The 22,496-nt window shown below is 38.3% G+C and overlaps 2 protein-coding genes across 17 annotated transcripts in view; one reads left to right on the top strand and one right to left on the bottom strand.

Annotated features, from left to right (window-relative positions):
- Positions 1–12,467, top strand: part of Supt20h (SPT20 homolog, SAGA complex component) — a 35,430-nt gene extending 22,963 nt beyond the window's left edge. For 6 of the 15 annotated variants that reach the window (XM_042685341.1, XM_042685347.1, XM_042685344.1 and 3 more), the window contains 7 exons: positions 1,269–1,575; positions 2,023–2,177; positions 3,756–3,811; positions 7,108–7,263; positions 9,899–10,004; positions 11,353–11,456; positions 12,187–12,467. In XM_042685341.1, the coding sequence (XP_042541275.1) occupies positions 1,269–1,575; positions 2,023–2,177; positions 3,756–3,811; positions 7,108–7,263; positions 9,899–10,004; positions 11,353–11,456; positions 12,187–12,324 (1,022 nt within the window). In that variant the 3' untranslated portion in view covers positions 12,325–12,467. Of the gene's footprint in view, positions 1–547; positions 864–1,268; positions 1,576–2,022; positions 2,178–3,755; positions 3,812–7,107; positions 7,264–9,898; positions 10,005–11,352; positions 11,457–12,186 lie in introns of those variants that run through there. The other 9 variants (XM_042685353.1, XM_042685352.1, XM_042685349.1 and 6 more) reach the window with 7 other exon arrangements.
- On the bottom strand, positions 12,444–21,684 carry Exosc8 (exosome component 8). Of its 2 annotated transcripts, XM_042685357.1 has the most exons (11): positions 21,653–21,684; positions 20,699–20,735; positions 20,403–20,466; positions 19,957–20,030; positions 18,163–18,208; positions 17,299–17,404; positions 17,007–17,052; positions 15,986–16,082; positions 14,069–14,189; positions 13,323–13,429; positions 12,444–12,771 (listed from the first exon to the last, which is right to left on the bottom strand). In XM_042685357.1, the coding sequence occupies exons 1-11, from the start codon at positions 21,667–21,669 to the stop codon at positions 12,656–12,658; spliced, it is 831 nt and encodes a 276-aa protein (XP_042541291.1). In that variant the 5' UTR covers positions 21,670–21,684; the 3' UTR covers positions 12,444–12,655. The 2 variants fall into 2 exon arrangements, with proteins under 2 accessions (XP_042541291.1, XP_042541290.1); XM_042685356.1 differs by lacking the exon at positions 21,653–21,684 and having other exon boundaries at positions 20,699–20,830.
- Between the last annotated feature and the right edge of the window lie 812 nt (positions 21,685–22,496).

Below are 22,496 nucleotides of genomic sequence, written 5' to 3'. Positions count from 1 at the left end.
CAAGGTGGTGATACAGTCAACCAGAAAGCAGTATCTCCAAAACACTTCTACACTTTTTAATAAGTTGTCAGTTACTAAAATGTGATGATCAAAAAGCATTACTCTGAAGATAATAAAATGTGATTTTTACTACGGGATACATTTTTTTTAACATCAAGAAGTTCTGTAAGAATGCTAGATTTTGTTCGGGAGAATTTCTTCACAGTAACAAATATCTGAATATTTTAAGTTACAGTTTGGGGAAAAAATCCAGTTTTTTAGATTTTTTTATAGATAATGTGTGCTGAAAGTTTTAGTACACTGCACAGTGATAGGATAGTTTTCGCATTAGATAAAAACATCTTCATCTCGATAGCTCAAAAGGTGTAATTTTTCTGCCTTCTTGTTTTGCACAAAGAAAAATATAAATTTTCTGATGAAAGTCTTATTCACACTTCTTATGTTGTGGGTATAGATTATGGTCATCTACTGAACACAGTTGTTACTTTTAAGTAAGGGTTGAGTGACAGCTTCTGGACATTCACATTTCTTTCCTTTCTTTCTGCAGGACATGAAAGCTAAAAAAGAAAACACCTCAAGAGCTTTGGTTTTACTTTTTTGGTTTTTATTTTTTGTTTTTGTTTTTTAAAAAATTGATAAACTGTGCATACTTCATTCACAACAGATTTTCTATACATTCTACATTTAAGCAGAAGTACACAGTTACTGTTAAAGATGCAGTATTATCTATCAAATAATTGCTTTATTACTGTTCTTTGTAAATTTATCAGGATAAACTTGATGTGTTAGGAATAAACATGTATATGTAGGTGCCAAATATGAATGTTAACCATATATAACTTATTAAATATGTTCACAGTTTATCTCAGATTGTTATGCAGTATTTTTAAAAGAAGTCTTGAATTAGTGAAATTGTAAATAACAAAACGTAATTTGAATTCCTTTTGAACTTTTTAGGCCAAAGGCAGCATGTAGGAAACTATCTTTTAAATGGGTCTTGTGGTAGAATACAAATGTATATTTTTTACTGTCACTGTAACAGCATCTTCTGATGGGAGTTGTAGTTGATATACTGCATCCTTAATTGTAATTGAGTGTATCAACACTCATGAATCATGTGTAGAAATTAACACTTGCAGTTAACTGCTTTAAAAAAAAAAAAAGCTGGAACAAATTGTCAGTGCTAAGTAAGATTCCATTAACCTTATTTTAAAAAAGGACTGGCCATTTATAACAAACTAGCAATTTTTATTTTTCTCAATGAGCAGGATCTGGAACTCCTAAGCCATCTACTCCTACACCAACCCCTTCATCGACCCCACACCCTTCTGATGCCCAGAGCTCAACTCCTAGTACCCCTTCAGCCACCCTTACTCCCCAAGATTCAGGCTTCACCCCTCAGCCCACTTTGTTAACTCAGTTTGCTCAGCAGCAAAGGTCTCTGAGCCAGGCAATGCCTGTAACGACCATTCCTCTTTCCACCATGGTAACATCTATAACTACAGGGACCACAGCCACCCAGGTCATGGCAAACTCTGCTGGACTTAACTTCATCAATGTAGTGAGCTCTGTTTGGTAAGTTTGCAGTGATGTGCTGGCTTTATTTTATTTTTTTAAGATAGTCACTTATGAGATTAAGACTAAATTATGCAGCAGTCAAACTTGAAGAAAACAGGTTAGATATGTGCAAAACCAGCCTCACATGTATATTTTAATGTTAGTAATGATTTATTACCTGCAAGAAAGCTTTCTATTGACAGCAGCGTAGATTTTCCTGTTTATTCTTTTACCATCTTTTAATCCTTTGGTTAGTGCTTTACTTTTCCAATTAAACATTGATGTGTACTTGTCTATAGTTGTCCTTGTCACTTTCAGTCATTAAAGTGAAACTGAGACTAGATGTAATTTTTAAGACACAAATTAATTGATGTTGTTTTGAAGTTTGTTTTTTAAACTATGTGGCTGGTTTGTTTGTTTGTTTTTTATAGTACAGTTTTAACGCTTTGTCTCATTCTCATGCAGTGGAGCACAGGCTTTGATGAGTGGTTCAAACCCCATGCTGGGCTGTAACACTGGTGCCATAACTCCTGCAGGAATAAACCTGAGTGGCCTTCTACCCTCAGGAGGTCTGCTACCAAATGCATTGCCCAGTGCAATGCAGGCAGCTTCTCAAGCAGGTTAGAATATTGCAAATAATAACCTATAACAAGATGAAAATACATGCTGAAGTAAAAACATTTCTAAAGACATTTAATGTTACTAATTTGTAAAGTGTCATACCACCAATATCTCATTTCAAAAGCCTTGGAAATTCTGAGTTTTTTAATTAAACCACATGGCATATCATCAACTTTCATGAAGAATCTTACTAATAAATATTTAAGTTTGTACATGTTATATTCTCTTTTCAAAACATATAATAAAATGCCTTATTGCTACCAATGTGGTCATGTTCCAGGAAAAATAAATGTAGTTCCAAAGTGTATTTTGTGTAAGAGAGGCAGTTAAAGGTCTAAATTCTAGACGCATACCACCTTCATTTGAATTCATGTTAGACAACTCACTGTTCATAATTTTGTAAAAGTTATCTTTGTGTTGTGTCTTCTTTATAAATAAAATGGGGATAACATTAGTGATTTGTCTCATAGTTGTTAAGATTTAGAGGTGTATATATAGAGAGAAGGACATAGCTCAAATGGTAGAGCGCTTGAACTCTGAGCTCAATTGAGTACCAACAAGAAAAAAGAACAGATCGTGAAGTACTTAAACTGTGGCTAAGAAATGACAAGCATTCAAAAGTATTTGCTACTGACTTTTGTAGTAGATTTATTCTAATAGTTATTCATGTATATTTAAAACTGTAGAATAATGTATGCTTTTAAAATGAGTGTGTTGTAATATTTTGGAACAGTTCAATGTCTTTCTATTGAAGAAAGATTTAACCAGAAAATAATACTATGGTTTTCAAAAATGAGACAGGGTTTTACTTTGTAGCCAAGAGTGGCCTTAAATTCATGATCCTTTTACTTTAGCCTCCCAAGATCATTTTTACATATTTAAAGAATCGTTTCAAAAATTGGAGAAAGGGTGGGAGATGGAGGAAGGAAGAGCAAGAAGTAAATTATGTAACAAGGTTTATGTGGCCCCCATAGCCATTCTTTAATAATTAGTGTTAATAATAAGTACTTACTAATTAAAAAGTTTGCCTCACTCTGGCTTAATTTTGTCTACTGAGTTAGGAGCAAATTCATAATTAACAGACCATTGTTTCTTCCTGACTGGATTTGATCCTTTCATACAAAATTCAACATTCTTCAACATTTTTATTATCTTAAATTATCTTAAAAAAGCAGCAGCACTAGAAATGAGATTATTACATGACTTACTGTATGCCACTAGGAAATGTAAGTAAATGCTAGTACTTGAAAGGTATTAACACAACAATAATTTTGCTTTATTCATGTCTCCACATAGTTCTAGGTAACTTTGTCAATACTGAGAATCATGAAAAAAAAGTTTTGGTTTCTGAAATTTATAAAGACAGTGAACATCTAGTACTCTACACTTTAACTAAAATAGTAGTTATATATATTATATATATATTGATCAATGTCTAAGAAAATAGGTTTTCAGGATGTTTTAGAAGTGCAGAAAATAAGCACACCTATAGATAAAGTACACTAATGGTGTATATACTAAAGTATTACGTTCTTTTTATATGCAGTTCCATTGTAACCATGGGTTTTATTTAACAGGTGTTCCATTTGGTTTAAAAAATACTTCAAATCTCAGGCCTTTAAACCTACTCCAGGTAAACCAAAACATTGCTTTTGATGAAAATTATGCATTCCAATTTTTAAGAATATATATTTGTACATGTCATTATTGACATTCTGAGATCTGTTCCAAATATTTCGAAGGTGTGGAAGAATTAATTCTTCCAATGGAAAGTGTTTACATTAGGCAAATGCTTGCCTACTATAGTGGTGTAGATACAAACTTAATTCCTCTCCCAGATTTTCTATTAAGCATATATATACATATATGTATATGTATGTATACATATACATATATGTATATATATGCTTATAATAAATTTTGTGCTTAAATGGAGGGGTTTTGTGTGTGTGTGTGTGTGTGTGTTTGTTTGTTTTTTGTAAAGAATATATGTGCTTCATGTTCTTGTTCTGAGAAGAGTTAGGGTATTTTTCTGCTCTGTTTGTTTGGCTTTTTAGTATAAGCTTTTGCTGTGTAGCCCAGGCTAGTCTAGCACTTGTGATTTTCCTGCCTCAACCCCGTGGGTTCTAATGTTATGGGTATGTACCACTGTACCTTGCTGAGAGTTTGATTTTTTTTTAATGCAGTGATAAGCACCTAACTAGTTTAGCACCTAGTAAATGTTAAGTTGTAATTTAATTATAAATATTAATTTATATGTATCTAATGATGAAGTGTTACTTTTTTTATACATACTATTGTGTTGATGCATAGAGAGAGAAGAGAGAGAGACTCTGTCCTGGGGATGTAGCTCAGTTTCAGTGAGCACAAGGCTTTGGTTTTAGTCCTTAACATTGCAAGAAAAAAAGATAAAAAGATGGAGGTTGTTGGGGGAGAGGGGTCTCAGCAAGGCATTTACTTTTGCACAGAAGGGTGTGCCATTGGCAAGCAAGCACAGTAAGGTAGAGAATTTAATACACAGTGTGTATTTAGAATATTCTAGCTCTTATACTAGGAATCTAATACTAAACTACTTGTTTAGAAAATGGATGGAATTAATCTGCAGAGGACTTAAATTAGGTAGACCTGAATATAAAGATCTGATAATAAGAAATGGCAGAGCCGGAAGTGGTGATGTGGCTCAAGTGGAAGAGTGCTAGCCTTGAGCACAAAGAGGCTCAGGGACAATGCTCAGGTCCTGAGTTTAAGCCCCAGGACCGGCAAAAAAACAAAAAAGGAAAGTATATTATTGGATAGGGAATGTGGCTTTGTGGTAGAGTGCTTGCCTAGAATGCATGAAGCCCTGGATTTGATTCCTTAGTACTATGCCAACAGAAAAAGCCAGGAGTGGCTGTGTGGCTCAAGTGGTAGAGTGAGCAAAACAAGCTCAGGGACAATGCCCAGGACCAGAATTCAAGTCCCAAGACTGGAAGAAAAAAAAAGGGAAAGAAAGAAAGAGAAAAAGAAAAAAGAAATGGCAGAGCTATGGATTATTGATACAACTCAGCCAACTTGGTATTCACATATAACTAAATGGATAGTTTTCTTAGAGCTAAAACTTAAAACATTTGTAAACATAATGCAGTATCAGTGAGTGTAAACTGTTACTGCAAACTGTTTATCTATAGTACAGTCAAGACTGCAGATGACTTTGGCTTAGACAGACTACTTTTCCTGCATACTGCTTTTAGAGTTTTTCTCTGGAAGAATTTTCCTCACAGAATTTCTCACAACTCATAAGAGAGTGAAAAACCTTTTATAATGTTGAGTTAAAAGTAGTATTAAGGTTATTGAGATAATTTTATTTCCCTACATTTACTTGGTGTTGAGATTAAGGAAGTCTGTCTTCTGTCAAAGTTACTACTCCCCCCATTTTTTTTAAAGTTCACAATGAGAGAAGATAATTGTCTTCACCCTAAATAGGAAATCCAATGCTTCTTTCCTGTTTCAGAATTCCTGTGTTATATTAAAATCCATGTGGTTTTGATTTTTTTTGGCCCAGCTAGAAAAAAATTACTTGGGCTGGGAATGTGGCTGAGTGGTAGAATGCTTCCCTAGTATGCATGAAGCCCTGGGTTGGATTCCTGAGTACCACATAAGCAGAAAAAGCTGGAAGTGATGCTGTGGCTCAAGTGGTAGAGTGCTAGCCTTGAGCTATAGAAGTCAGGGACAGAGCCCAGGCCCTGCATTCAAGCCCTAGAACTGGCAAAAAAAAAAAAAGGAAAAGAAAAAATTACTTTATTTGCAGCTTAATTTTCTTGAGACAGAATCTTCTTTTCCTTTTTAAACTCATGTTGGCTTCCAACTCCTGATCTGTCTCCTCCTAAGTCTCTCAACTACTAGGATTACAGTAATGTCTCACTATGCTTGTTTTTATTTTTTCTAATGCATTTAATACTCTTTTCTATTGATAAATAAGGAGGGAAAATAAAAAATAATAATAATAAGATGGCTGGTTGCTCAAGCCTGTAATCCTAGCTACTTAGGAGGTTGAGATCTTAGGATTGTGGTTTGAAGCCAGCCTGGGCAGGAAAGTCCTTGAGACTCTTTATGTCCAGTTAACCACCAAAAAGCTAAAAGTTGAGCTATAGCTCAAGTGATAAAGCTCTAATGTTATGCAAAAAAAGCTAAGGGACATTGCCCAAGCCCTGAGTTCAAGCCCTAGGACCTGCACAAAAGAAAATAATAATAGGATGGTACTTTGGATAGCTTACTATTAACTTGAAGCAGAAAGATTATGGTTATGAGTATTAATAATCTTAGTTATGTGGAAGGTAGAGATCAGGGAATCACAGTTTAAGTCCAGCCTAAGCATAAAGGTTCACAGATTCCATCTCAACCAGTGGCTGGACGTGATGGCACAAACCTGTTATCCCTGATGATATGGGGAAGCACTTCTAGGAGAATCAAAGCTTAGGCTAGCCTGGGTGAAAAGGGCTGGAGGCATCAAGTGGTAGAACACCTGCGTTATAAGCACCAGGCCCTGAGTTCAATCCTCAGTATGGCCAAATAATAACAACAGTAATATAGTTTGGGATCCAAAGTAATAGCACTTTGAAAATTATTTCTAAGCAGATCTTTTTAAGGGCAAGCAACTTGTTTTTTCTGCAAGGAAGGGAATGTTTTCTTGGACGTTTTGTGAAATGGATATGTGCATGGGCACAGATAACACCTAGGACTCATGAGTACTAGGTATATACTCTATTACCAAGCTTTATCTACAGTCCTTTTTTTTTTTTTTTTTTTTTTTGCTTTTAGTTCACCTCTTTCTTCAGCACCTAAAAGAGGACCTGGCATATAATAAAAGCTCTACTAATATTTGTAGAATAGTTTATGTAAAAAATAAACACAGACATGAGTGACTTAATTCCTGTTTGTATTCTTGAATAGCTTCCTGGTGGTTCGCTCATTTTTAACACCCTCCAGCAGCAGCAGCAGCAACAGCAGCAGCAGCAGCCACAGCAGCAGCAGCAGCAGCAACTTTCTCAGTATGCACCACAACAACCTCAGCAGCCCACAACTAATCCTCAGCAGCCAGGGGAGCAGGTATGGGGCTTTTTTTAGCCCTTCCCTGTATTTTTGCCATCAAATTTAGGACATACTCTATGTATTTGAAGTGGTTGTATTTAATTTGTTGAAACTAACATTTCCTATATTATTTTTATTAGCTATTGGTTTCCTATTTCTAATGAGTGTCATTCTGAATAGATACAGACATCTTACACAATAGTTATGGAATAAGTTTCAGATAAGTAACTTAAAGTCACACAGTGAATAGCAGAGCCAGACTTTGTACCTTTATAACATGTATTTTCTACCCAGTCTTATCCTTGGGAGGTTACCTCTATTATCATGAAGTATGGGAAAATGGGAACATAGACAAAAGCCAATACTATATATTCCAAACACAATGAAATTGAATAAGAGCTGTGTCAAAGTAGAATTACTATGAACACAAGTATTTCTGAACTTTGTCTATGCTTTGGAATCATCTGGGAAACTAAGAAGATTGATTCTTGGGTCCCCTTCCCCCAAAGTTTTTCTTAGCTACAGTTAAAAATACAAAATGTTAAGTGGCACAGTAGCTCAAATGGTAGAGCTTTCTACCCCCTGAAGAGCTGAGGGATAGTGTCCAGGCTCAGAGTTCAAGTCCCACAATCGACAAAAAAATACATATATATACATATTTATATGTGCATACATATACATATAAAATCATTATCAGTCCTTTAGACAAGTCTCTTCAGTCAACTTGCAGTGGATAAAGTTTATCCTTTAGTTTACTTCTGAGAAAGGATATACAATTTTTCTTTATTCTTAACACATTAAGGATTAATAAAATTCATTTGCTTTCTTTCAATGTATTTATATGTTTATATATTTTTCAAAATTTACCATTTAAGCTGTTTTTAAGTGTGCAGATTGGTAGTGTAAAATATATTCACATTTTGCAACTAATTCCTAGAACTGTTTTTTTTGGGGGGAGGGGGGGTGTTCCGGTCGTGGGGCCTGGGCGCTGTCCCTCAGCTCTTCAGCTCAAGGCTAGCGCTCTACCACTTGAGCCACAGCGCCACTTCTAGCTTTTTTTTTCTGCTTATGTGGTGCTGAGGAATCGAACCCAGAGCCTCATGCATGTAAGGCAAGCGCTCTACCACTGAGCCACCTTCCCAGCCCCCCTAGAACTTTTTTTAAACGTCTTTTTTGTTGTTGTTTGGTCTTTGGGGGATTTTCTTTGGTTTAGGTTTTGGTAGTCATTGAAGAAGTACTCTCAAGTCCAGTCAGTTTCTTTAAGCATTTCATCTATGTTTTTCTCTAGATTTATTGAAAATGCTTCTTCAACTTCACTTGCTTTTATATTTCAAGAAGTCTAATGCCAGTGTAATCTTGCTTTTGTAAGGATGTTTATTTTAGTCATTTTGCCTAGAGGTCTTTATCTTCAGAGTTTAGTATTTTCAGTTGGTAAGTGTCACAATTGGTATTTACCTGTCTTCCTTATGGGTCTTTAATGTGTAGAGTTAGGTCTAATTTATTTCTCTTAATGTTTTCTTTTCATGTGTGCTGGACCTGGAGCTTTAACTCCGGGCCTAGGCACTGTCCCTGAGCTTTCTGCTTAAGGATAGTACTCTACCACTTGAGCCACAGCTACATGGGGCTTTTTGGTAGTTAATTGAAATACAGGTCTCATAGACTATATTGTCTAGGCTAGCTTCAAACTGTGCTCCTCAGAGGCCTCCTGAGTAGTTAGGATTACAGGAGTGAACCTCCAGTGCCCAGCTGACTTCTCTTTAATGTTTCTCGAACATCTTAAAGCAGAATCTGAGATTATTGTGTTAAGACCGTCTTTTCTAAACTTTTTTTTTTTTTTTTTTTGGCCTTGTGGGGTTTGAACTCAGGGCCTCACATTTGCTCATCTTGCTTGGTAGATTGTAATTGCATCACTTGAGCCATGCATTCAACACAGATTTTTGCCTAGTAATTTTGGAGATGGAGTCTAGCAAATTTTTCTTCTTGGACTAGCTTTGAACTGTGGTCCTTCATATCTTAGCCTTCTGTGTACCTAGGATTACAGATAAAGCCATTGATACCTGACTTTTTTTTAAGCATTTAATGTTACTCATTTCCTTTTCAGTACTGCTTCAGCTGCTTTCCACAAGTGTTGGTATATTATCTCATTTTCATTCCCCAGAATGTTCTGTAACTTGTGAGTTTCTCTTTAAATGGGCTTTATACATGACTGCCAAACATTTGGGCATTTCCAGATTTGTTCCTAGTTAAATCACTGGGGGAAGAAAACATGCTGTAATTTTGAGTTTGTTGAGCTTTGTTTTATGACCCAGAAAATGATGTGTTTTCATGTTGTATTCTGTGACAGAGCACATTGTGTGAAGGTAGTGCTCAGGTGTTTGTTGATCTTTTATATTTTACAATCCTTTTAAATCTACTAGTTTTTCCCTCCTACAGATTCCCATAGACACTCATATCAGTCGAACATGAGCTCACTTTTTTCCTTTACAGTTGTTTCGGTTCTTGCTAATTGTACTTGTGTAGTCTTTCCCTTATGTTATTTCTTTTACAAGACACAATGTGATATTTTTCCCTCATACAATAAAAAAAAATTCTTTCACAAAAAGGTTTTTTCTCTTTGCATAAGTCATTTATTTTTTTTTATTTTTTAATTCAGGGTTCTGAACAAGGTTCAAATTGTCAAGATCAGGCCTTATCTGCTCAGCAAGCTGCTGTTATTAACCTTACTGGAGTAGGAAGTTTTATGCAATCACAGGCAGCTGGTATGTATATTCTTTGCTTCACAAGCTGAATTTACTAATAGCACCTTAGCTATTTGGGTTCCCACCACTTATTTTCTTTTGCTTCCCTTGTGAGCAGTGATCGGTAAAATGTATTTAATCTGTAAACTATTAAATTGACTAAGGACTGGCTGAAATTTTGTCATAAATTTGACAACTGATTAAGAGCTTTGACTAACACTTTCCTAATAGTAGTTTACAGAAAAACATTTATATAATTAGTGAACTTACTAGGAAGCTAGCCAGCTTTTAACCTTTGTGAATTACCTTAATTCTTCCATTTTCTTAAACACTTGAGGCTATATTTCCCTATTTTTGCATATTCTTGCCTCATTGTCACAGCTTTTAATTGCATGGTCAGTAAGGTAAGTTCTATAAACTACTTGTCACTTGTATAAAAAAAAAAAATGAAACTAAATGGCTATTGGTTGCTTTCAGTAGTAAACAGTAAAGAAAGATAATGAATGTTTCTTGCTAATCGACAATAATTTGAACTCTTCATTTATTAAAAATGAGTAATCCCATGTATAACTTTGATAATTTAAGGATTTTTGATGAGTGAACATGTCAACATTTATCACTGTAAGTTTGCTATAATGCCTTCAGATTTCTGTCAGCTTCATTTCTGAATGTCAAAGTCCCTTTGGATGAAATAATCAAGGTCTTTGTTTAAAAATCAGTAAATATCAAGTTCTATCTAGAGCTATTTTTTCAAATAGAAGTTTATAAATACATACCTCTGCTACACACATTATACATTTTCCAAAAGAACTAGCTTATGATCTAGTAGAAAGAACTCTTAGGGTAACATGAAAATGTTTCTAGCTCCAAGCTTGTCACTAATTACATTGATTCTGTAAACATACAGACACACCTATAACTTCCTTATCGGTATATGACGGCCCCTGTCAGCTGAACAAGTGATAAATAGTATTAGTGCATCTCCATCAGTACTGGTATTATCAAATCTTTGTGACATTTGTGTATTTGTTGTTACAATAGTTTGAATTTTTTCTATTCTCTTTTTGCACTTCATTGGGTGTATTTAAGAATAATGTGGGGTTTAAGAAAGGTTTCATTGAGGTGCAAGAGAGATACACAGTGCCTTGGCACAGGTGTACTCCCTTCCTTCTACATGTTCAAAGTTCCATAATCAGTGATATCCTTAACTAACAGGAGACTAAATTTATTCTGAAATGTCTGTGGTTTGATACTTAAGATTAATCATGCTGCTAACTTTTTTCTATCTCATTTTCTGTGTTGTCCTTTTCTAACCCTGGTAGCTTTCAAACTTTTTGACTGGCCTGCTTTCCCCTTCTCCTCTCTGTAGTGTTGTCTCAGCTTGGCTCTGCCGAGAACAGACCTGAGCAAAGCCTTCCTCAGCAGAGATTCCAGCTCTCCTCTGCCTTTCAACAGCAGCAGCAACAGATACAAGTAATCCAGCAACTTCACTCTGATTACATATTTAAGATACTTAGCTCCAAAAGTGCCTCAAATACCTTTCATTAGATTTAACTTACTGACTTTTCAGACAGTGCAGTAACTGATGAACAATTTAGTAAAAGTCTGATATTCCTGTCAGTCAACTTGGAGCACTGAATGTACTTAAAACACTTAGGTCATATTCCTTGCCTAACTGAAATATCCTTGAAGTGCTGGTGGGTGGCACATTAACGTACGTCTAAGTTTGCAGGATATTTTGAAATAATCCAATTGTTAACTTTCTAATTATGGTGCTGCAGAAGTGTTTCTACAAGATGTCATACTATTATACTATATTAGTAAATGTTATACTATTATTTTAAGAAGGAAAGTCAGTATATTAGAGTTGAGTCTTGATATTCAGGGTGGTTTTATTTTGCCATAAACTATCACTGAAAAACAAAATGGTAACTGAAGTTGCTGAGTTACTGCAGTATAGACTGGCAGAGCTAAGTAACACGTAATTGTGAAGTTTGCAAAAAATCATTTTTAAAGCCCTCAGCAGGCTTCTGTGTGTGCCACTGGTGCTGTTTGACTGTGCGTTGTCTTGATGTGTTATAGTCCCTTTTTTTGTTACCTTGGTGCTTTCTCCCTTTCGGTTTTATGGTTTACATCTCTCAGGAAAGCACCTTTCCCTACCTGCCTGCATTCAATGTAACTGGGTGTTCTCTCTCTTTTGCAGCAGTTGCGATTCTTGCAGCATCAAATGGCTATGGCAGCAGCAGCAGCCCAAACAGCTCAGCTACATCGTCATCGACATTCAGGCAGCCAGTCAAAAAGTAAAATGAAAAGAGGCACATCAACCACTCCAAAATTTTGAGTTTTTATTTTTTTCTCTTTTATAAAAACACAAGAGCATTGAATCAGTTGTTTCTACTTCTTTGTTTTTTAAGGTGTATAAACTTTATATAAAAGCACAACCCTGTGGGGTTTTTTTTAAATAAAAGCAGGGAAATGGTTTAACTAGGGGTTGATTTGCCTAAGTCATTGCTTTTTTAAAATGGTTTCACTGTACATATGTATGGAAGTGACCTAAGAAATAGTAGAAAACATCTTTCAGAAGAATGTAGTTTGGTATTTATTTAGTATAAAAAGTTTGTAGACAGTAACAAATACAGTTTTTACAAATCTTTTGAAAATGTAATGGCTGTTTATTTGGGCTTCATACTCTTAATTACTTCATCCATTAGTTTTTTCACTTCTTTGTGTCTTGTAACAGCACGGCTCATACAGTCCTGAAGTTTAGCTCCAGTCAGTCCACTTCCACCTGAAAAATTATGTCAACACTTTTAATCTTCCGGTTATCTTAAGAGTTTCTAAATCTTACAGGTCAAATTACAAAAAACTTTGATAATATAGAATCAGTGGTATAACTCTAAAATCTGCAAGTTAGATTTAAACAGGGCCTCAAAGATTCTCACTTGTGCTATAATTTTTTTTTTTTTTGGGGGGGGGGGGGGGGGTCCGGTCGTGGGATCTGAACTCTGGGCCTGGGTGCTGTCCCTCAGCTCTTCAGCTCAAAGCAAGCACTCTACCACCTGAGCCACAGCGCCACTTCCAGCTTTTTTCTTTTTGCTTATATGGTGCTGAGAAATCGAACCCAGGGCCTCAGGCCTGCAAGGCAAGCGCTCTACCACTGAGCCACCTTCCAGCACCTTGTGCTATAAATTTAAGAACCACTGATGTTTAGAAATTTAACTTGAGTTAGCAAATAAACATATAAATAATAAACATCCATATTCCATCTAGCCCTCTTTAAACCCACACTAAATATGCATCTATATTACGTATGTTGAAGCTGAAGAGGCAGGGACATGCCTGGTTTGTGAAGACAACAGAGCTTGCTTTCTTCATCCATTACTACCGTTAAAGTTCCTGTTGCCAGACGTTCTTCTTCTCCAGTAGGGTCAACTATTAGCAAAGTGCTATTTAAAAAAAAAAAAAAAAAAAAAAAAAGATATAGATTGGTTTTTAAAAGTATAGGTTTATTAATTCAGGGAAAAGATTTTACTCTAAAAGAATAGTAGACAGGGTACTTGAATTTTAGCTTAGGTTATAAAGAGCCAAAAGAGGAAAAAGTAGCAACTTAAATTAATGGCTCTTAAATTTTAAGTTGTTGGCAAATTGTACCAAGTAGATCATTGGTGAAAGAACGTAAAATTAAGTTTACACAGGTAGCCAGACACCTATGGTTCACACCTGTAATCCTAGCTCCCCAGGAAGCTGAGGACTGATTTGAAACCAGCCCAGGTAGAAAAGTTGTACAGACTCATCTCCAATTAATCTGTTAAAAAACCAGGCTAGAGGCATAAGTCAGGTAACAGAGGTAACCAGCTAAGCAGCCAAGCAAAGTGTGAAGCCCTAAAGTCAAATGCCAGTACCAAAAAATTATACAGGAATAACAAACCAACTTGGAATAAACTACCCACATTAGGATGCTTTTGAAACAGAAAGGCTGACTAGAAATAATTGTCATCCTGGGAATTTTTTAGAGTTAGCCGAATAATAAGCCATTACCTTACTCTTGAATACAGAGTGTTTTAAAATACATTTAATGAACTTACTCATCAAACACAGCAAAGGAAGTTGCAACTGGATGTGTTCTAACATTCAAATAATTTTTCTTCTTTAAATTAACTTGTGCTAAAGCAGTTTCTTCATTTATAGTAACTTCAGGCAGCTGTACTAGAAGAGAGGAAGTATGTAAAGTAAGTCTCTTGCACATAAGAAATAGTTGTTATGTTTCCTTAACGTACATTTCTCTCTATTTGTCCAGAGCATCCTTAAAAAAAAAAAGTTTTAGAGCTGGGTACCAGTGGCTCATGCCCATAATCCTAGCTACTTAGGAGGCTGAAATCTGAGGATTGAGGTTTGAAACCAATCGGGCAAGAAAGTCTGTAAGACTTAAATTAAAATTCTTATCTCAGGGCTGGGAATGTGGGTTGGTGGTAGAGTGCTTGCCTACCATGCCTGAAGCCCTGGGTTCCATTCCTCAGCACCACATAAACAGTAAAAGCCGGAAGTGGTGCTATGGCTCAAGTGGTAGCCTTGAGGAAAAAAGCAGTTCAAGAAAAGTGCCCAGGATCTGGCAGCCTTGAGCAAAAAAGCAGTTCAAGAAAAGTGCCCAGGACCTGGCACAAGCCCCAAGACTGGCACAAAAAAAAAAAACTCAAATGCCAGAAGTGGAGGTGTGGCTCAAGAGAGGTACCATCCTTGAGTAAAAAGCTCAAGGAAAGCAGAGGTCAGGCCCTAAGTTCAAGCCCCAGGAGTAGCACCAAAAAAAAAAAAAAAGAGTAGCTTTTTTAAGTGTAAGAAATCAAATCAAATACCTGCTACTTTCTGTATGCCAGGTACTGTTTCAAATATTTCCATCATCTTTCAGTCATCGACACATAATAAATACTGTCAATCCTATTTTATTACAAATAAGGAAACCTCAGCAGTGATGTAACCAAGATTCAAATTTTAAGTCCTTGCTTTAATTACTGCTATTATTGTAATACTGATGTTACTTACATCTTCTACCTCCTATTAGTGAGGATTTTGCTTTTACTTTATGGTTGGGTTTTGGGTTTTGTATTTGAATCAAGGTCTTAATATATAGCCCAAGAACTTCAATCCTCCAGACTGAAGCCTCCAGAGTGCTGGACTTACAGGCATGGGCCTGTAAATTATCTGTACTATCAATTCAACAATGTAATGACAAGAATATGCACAAGTAATTGAGATCCTGAAAGTCTGCCTAAACTCCTTACTAAGAAACTTGACTATTCAAACTAACATTTAGGCAAGGTGCCTAATATCTTACCCCTGTATCCCAGCTACTCAAGAGGTGGAGATTCGGAGGATCACGGTTCCAGACCAGCTGGGGCAAAAGGTTAGCAAGACCCCATCTCAAAAGAAAAGAAAAAAGTATGATGGCATATGATAGATGTGATTGTAATCCCAGCTACTGGAGGGCATAGGTAGAAGGATCACAGTCCAAAGCCAGCCATGGACAAAAACATGAGATCCTATCTGAAAAATAACTAACACATTAAAGGGTCAGAGGCATGGCTCGAGTAGAGTGCCTACCTAGCAAGCTGGATAACCTAAGTTCAAACACTAGTAGTCCCCACCCAGAAAAAGTTTGTGGCCTTACATGTAAGATAACAGAATCATTTTTCCTTCTGGCAAAACAAAAGAACCGGAAGAACACTTGTTCCCTATTTTCTCTAACAACCTATACTAATTAGAACTCTCATTCCCCCATATCAGTACTATTTGGGGAAGGATCTTAGTCCCAACTAATAGATGAATATAGTCAGGGCAACACTGCTAAAAGGCCACATATGTACATTGGGGAGATCATGTCAGTAAGTTCATTATTTTGAAACACATGATCTCAAGAACCTTTAAAGTTTTGAACGAATTAACTGCAAATATTTCCTAAAACCAACACTGACCCATTAGGAATACTGCCTTTTATTTAATATACTCACCATTTTTTAGAGCCGCTAACAAGGCAAATGTACAGGCATCCAGAATGTTCCCGTCATAGTCAAGGCAGATAATATCACAGTATAGTACCCAAGCAAGCTAAAACAAGAAATTACATTAAAGCTTCTGATAAGCAGCACATTGTGTTTACTTACATTTAAAACCAAGGCCTAAACACTTGAAGTAGAGGATATCTACACTCATCCTGCTACATCAGCAAATGAGGGAAATGCTTTTACAAACCCTAATTGAAGCTCAAAATGTACTCTTCCACAGAGACCTTTGTAAGGAAAAGGAAGCTGTAAATACTAATCTAAATCTAATGATTTAATATCTTAACCTAATCCTGAGTTCAACCAGTTTTAGGGTTCTACCATGTGAATTAACCTTAAACATAGTTGAACAATTAAAAATTATGTGCTATAAGGAATAAAATATGACTTTTTCGGGAGTACTGGAGCTTTACTCAGGGCCTGGGCATTGTTCCTTAACTTTTTCACGCAAAGCTGGCACTCTACCATCTGAACCATAGCTCCACTTCTGGCTTCTTGTTGGTTATTTGGAGATAACTGGATCCTTACTTCTCAGCTTCCTGAGTAGCTAGGATTCAGGCCTAAGACACCTGCATAAGCTTCCCTTTTTCTTGAAGGGAACAGAGAATGATAAAGGTAATAATGATAAAGGTAATAATAATTACCTTAATTACCTTAGCTTAAATGATAGCTTGAGATGTCTGTTTTTAGCAGGACATGGTGGTACACACCTTGGAAACTGGGACTATTTAGTAGTTGTAGAATAAGACATGACTTTTTTTAACCTCCAGAATTCCACACAAGCTCTTAACGTCTCCATATTTTAAGGCTATTGTGGTTGAATTCCCCCACCGACACACACACACACACACACACACACACACACACACACACACACACACACACACACACACACACACACACACACACACACTCCCTCCTTCCCTCTTCAGAATTAGTAAAAGATTGTGGCTACTCTGTACTTTCTTACCTTTCCTGGAGAAATGCACAAGTCTTCTTTCTGAATTATCTGTGAACTTGATTTAATGACAAAGCACAGTAAATGAAAGGTGAGAAAGCATTAGAAAATGAATGCAGTAAAAGGTCATAGTGATAGTCTTACTTTTCTTTTTTTCATATATTTTTATTGTAAAAAATATTGCATAGAGGGTTACAGTTACATGAGTTAGGGTAATGAATACAGTTCCTATCAAGCATTGTTACCTCCTTCTTTGTTTTTCCCCTACCATCCCTTCCCTCCCTACCTCCCCAACTAGTCTTACTTTTCAATAACATCTGCAATGAACTGGCTAGCCACTTGGGCCTCTTCTCCTGGAGGTCCGGCCCGAAATCGTGATGAACACAGGGGTGGTAGATCCACATTAGGGACTGAAAGAAATACTGCAGGTGAGAACTGAACTTTACCTTCTGGTTCAACTTCAGGTACAGCTAAGGTAATGGTGGCCATGGACATGTAACCTGATGGGGGCTGGGAATATGGCTAAGTGGTAGAGTGCATAGCATGCATGAAGCCTTGGGTTCAATTCCTCACTACCATATAACAGAAAAAGCTGGAAGTGGCGGTGTGGCTCAAGTAATAGGATGCTAGCCTTGAGCAAAAAGCTTAGGAACAGAAAGTGTCCAAGCCCTGACTTGGACTGACCGCAGGACTGGTAAAGAAAAAATTTACTCCTTAGGTCTTTGTAAGATTCACAGGCTCAGATGAAAAGAAATGTATATTTTTCTGATGTTAGACTTTTATCCTGATCCATTACAAAAAAAATTTCTGATTTCTTTCAAAATACCTAAATCTAACAAGCTCTCACCCATTTTTTGCATTTTAAAAAATGTTGGTTTCTCCCAAAAAGAACAGATGATCTAAGACAAGGAAAAGATCATACAGCAATTCAAAATGAACCTCTGAGAACAGAATTTCTAAGGTTGTATAGATAACTCCTTCACTAAAAAAATTATTTCCTTGGTTTTCCAAGTTAAATTCATAAAATACTTTATCATTGAGTATCACCTGATGCATATACAGAAAACTTTGGGAGCAAGCATTATTCTTCCTGTTTGCAAATTACAAAGATTACAACTATCAGCATTAAATGTGTTAAGGTATTTGTGTTATAAAATTTTCAGCTTACCAACATAACCTTTATCAGGGGCATCTGTTGGTGGTGCTGCAAATTCCTACAGAAGCAAACAAATGAAAGAAAGGAAGAAAAAAAAAAACAAAATTGTGAGGACATTTCAGCCCTAATTATGGAAGGCTTTATCAATGACCTTCTCAGCTACTTAGCTACATCATAAGCACCTGTGCATGGAGCTGTATCGGGGTCTGAAGGAAGCTGGCACTGATCCACACAGTAACAACATATAGCATAGTGGGCCACGTGCTGTTTACCAACATTACCTGGGGACCTTTTAAATAGCTGGGCTCAGTAGTGCACACTAAGCTAAGATAGGCAGCTCAAATGGGAGGGAGAATCGTGGTCCAGACCAGCTCTGCCTAGAAAACTCAAAGCCTAGTTAAAACCCCCGTCTGCCAAAAACATGAAACCAACTATGCATTGAGCTTGTATCCCACTATCATTTAGAAACCAAGAATCTGAATATAATTTGTTAGTAACACTGGCTCTGCCCTATGTAGGGCCTAGTCGTTAGGAGTAAAAGCTCTACAGTTGCTAACTCACTCAGATGGCAGACCCAAACTTTAGTTGTTGAAAGATGTTGAGCAAGTTATTTAAGCTCCCACTTACAAATTCTTCACCTATCAAATAACAGTGCCTACTCCTAAAGACTACGAATAAGGTCAAAAGAGGTGATGCCATTAGATTGCTAGCATAAAACCTGGCAAGGAGTAAGTGTTCAACCCTCACTAGGTATCATCTCAACTTTGGTTAAGTAACAATATAGTCAAAAATGTATGCATAGACTTTGGAACCAGATTTATGTCTGGGCTCTACTTACAAGCCTCATTACCTGGACAAGTTACTGAACCTCACCTGTTGAACAAAAGATGGAAACTGGATAATTCTGTAAAGCACCTCATCAGGTGTCTGAAACAGCTAGAACTTAGTAATGCTACCTACTATTCCTCAAACTTCTCTTTCAAACGTGCGTGTGTGTCAGTGGTGGAGCTTGAACTGGGCCTGGGCGATGTCCTTCAAGGCAAGCGGCTCTACCGCTTGAGCCACAGCGCCACTTCCGGTTTTCTAGTGGTTTACTGGAGATAAAAGTCTCACGGACTTTCCTGCCCAGGCTGGCTTTGAACTGTGTTCCTCAGATCTCAACCTCTTGAGTAGCTAGCATTACAGGCATGAGCCACCAGCACCCAGCTCAAACAGTCTCAAAAGGCCATCACTGGCCAAAAGGACAGCACCATAAGGTGTTAATTCCTGAAATGATTTAACTACATTCTTCTGTATGTGCCCCAGTACAAGGATTTGAACTCAGGGTCTCATGCTTGCTCACAACTGGCGCTCTGCCACTTAAGCTACATCTCAAAAAAAAAAAAAAAAAGTCTGCTTTGGGTGGTTTTTTTTTATTTGCTGGTTAATTATAGATAGTATCAGACTTTTCTGCCCAGAGAGGTTTCATATGTTGAACCTCCAGGTGTCAGCCTCCTGAGTAGCTAGGATTCTAAGTAGGAGCTGCTGGCACCTGTCGTATTGTTACTATTTTAAAGCAGCAGCACTTCAGTCATCTGAGGATGTTAGTAAAAGTAATGGCAAGTACTGGAGGTGTGGCTTAATGGGAGAACACCTGCCTAGCAAGTACAAAGCCCCAATTTCAAATTCCAGTGCCATACAGATACAAAATCACTGCTTAATCAACAATAGAAATATAGATATATCTATTACAGTCTAGTAGATATTTGAAACTCATTTGGTAACTCAAATGTCAATAGGCAATCTAATATAAATTATTAAACCTACCGCTTTAACTCCACAAATTACTGTTGTATTTCCCAGCTTGACTAAAGCAGAACCATCGGCTGTAGAAATTGAACCTGAAAAGTACGGCATTCAAAAAACAACACTTTTTTAATGGATAAAGGGCACAGAATTATCTACTCTTTTTGTTTGGTGTATATTATTATCTAGCTAACTACACATCTCAGTTGCCTATGAAATTTCATACCAAGTTTAAGTTGTTGGTTCTGAAGCAGTATTGCTATTTAAAACTAGTGTTTAAGAATAATTTGCTATCCATGAATCTGAGCTAATCATGCCTTAATCAGAGAGCTGTTGTACAGTCAAAATTTCTAACACAAAACCATCAGATCCCACAGATGTGGTAGAATTTGCAGGAAAAACTGCTTCAGTGGCACGGAAGCTGAAGTGTGGGGGTATCATAGAGGGGAAATAAAAGCAGCTCTTACCTATGTTGACTGTTGTGGTTCTAAATTCACCCAGTTCCCTTCCATCAGGACGGCAGTTTTCTTTCTAAATGATTTATTTTTTAAAAAATTATATATATATATATAATTATATATATATATGGTAAACAAGGGGAAATGGAACCTCATTCAGATGAATTAGGTGAAATTTGCTTTAAAAGCCTCATCTCATATTGTTATTAAAATGTTATTAAAAAGTGGTAAGAGTCCCAGCCTGAGTTCGGGCCACAGAACCAACACCACCACCAACAAGAAAAAGGCATAAACTATGTACTCACGAGAAATCGCCTGTAATACTCCAGCGGTTCCACGGTCCTGAAACGTGTTAAAATGATACCGACATTAATGTGCCTAAATATAAACCCACAACAACTAGCACCGGGTATGGCATACATGTCCACAACCTGTACCTGACTTTTCATTATGAATCGATGGCTATGTTGCTATTGCTAAGTAGTTATAACATGTAGATATCCTTTTTGTAGCAATCACTTAAGATCCGAGTCCCAAGCCCTCTGGCAGCATCTTAAGAAGGTTAATCCGGGTTTTAAGTCACAACATTCCTGTTCTGAAACCAGACCCAGGGAACTAGCACGAGCGAGCAAGCTGTAGCAGCTGAAATGCATTATGCTTGCGTGATGACTGCAGACGCCACAAGCCACAACACGGGCGGCACCTGCAACCTGAACCACTTCAGGGATCATGGATGTTTTCCTCTTTTTAGTTGCGGGGCTAGGCCGGGGATCTTGTTTTCTGAAAGTTAGTTTAAAAGGTAACTACTTCAGCATCGGGGGCTTCCTTTGGAATCTTATTTCTAATTTCTTGACAGTCCACGTGGCTTCACCAGAGTGAAACAAAAACCAAACCAGCCACCACCACCACCCCCTGCCAAAGAGGATGGGTTCTACTGCGGCTGAGCTACGGGAGAAGGCGGGGACGCGCCCACCCGCGCGCCCCCGCGGCCTCTGCGCGCCCCCGCGGCCTCTGCGCGCCCCCGCCCGCCCCGCGCACCCTCGCCCGCGGCCCCGCGCTCGCGGGGGCGGCTGCACTAGTCCGACCCGCTCTCTCCCGTAGGAGAGGCCGCTTTCCCCGGCCGCTTCCCTGGGCGCCTTCCCGCCAGCCGCCTCCCAGCACGGATCCGAGCAGAGCCGGCCTCGGAGTTAGAAGGTCACAGCTAAGGATTCACGACGCGACAAGGACCCAACCCGAGGCCAGAGGCCGCCGACACTCACTTGAACCCTGCCGCCATCTTCCCGCCCGCGCGCCGCGCCTGCGCACACCGCCGCTGCCGCAGACGCAGCCGCACTTTCGACACGGAAGCGGACCTGCTTTGCCGAAGGCCGATCCGCAGTGGGACTGCCTCCCGCCCAGGCTGGCTCCCCCAGGCCCCGCCTGGCTCCGGTCAAGTATCGGGGCCGGACACGCCTCTCCCGTTCTCTAGGTCCGGGAGGTATTCTGACGAATCTGCTGCTAAGAGAAGTGAATCGGGACAAACGCAGGCCAGCAGTTTGGTGTCTGCAGCAGTTTGTGTTGGGTTGGAGAGCATCCTCCTAGTGTTGCTGCACCATTCCCTGGATCTTCCAGTGCCTCCTCTATAACGTTCAATCTCACATGAGCAGACCTTAGCAGCCTTGACCCCAAGCCATGTGGGTAACGATCAGTAATTACTGATGAGTGATCGACTGGAGGAATCAGAAAGTTGTAGAGATGACGATGAGTAGTGCACAGCTTTATGGTTGTAACTAACACCAGTGCATTGCACACTTAAGATGGTTAAAATGATCAGCGTTTTATGTTACAGCTGGTATGTATGTATGTATGTATGAGGCCCAGAATGGAACGCTCTGCTTGGGGAGGGAGCTTTCAGCCAAGCCAAGGTGATAGTGACCAGCCTGTGGACAAGCACATGCAGCGGACGTGTCGTGCTTTTTGCGGTGAATCAATTAAGTCTTGGCTTCGCGTCCCCGCCGAAGTTCCGCCTGCGTCTCGCCTCTGCTGCCGCGCGGGGGCGCTGTGTGGACGGGGCGCCGGTCTGGTCAAGGCTGGGCCTGGCCGCCAGGGGACGCTGCGGGCGGC

Source organism: Dipodomys spectabilis, unplaced genomic scaffold (genome assembly GCF_019054845.1).
Source record: "Dipodomys spectabilis isolate Male_0828 unplaced genomic scaffold, ASM1905484v1 ptg000095l, whole genome shotgun sequence".
Taxonomy (NCBI): domain Eukaryota; kingdom Metazoa; phylum Chordata; class Mammalia; order Rodentia; family Heteromyidae; genus Dipodomys; species Dipodomys spectabilis.
The sequence above is the reverse complement of the archived record's forward strand: the minus strand, read 5'-3'. Positions and strand labels throughout refer to the sequence as shown.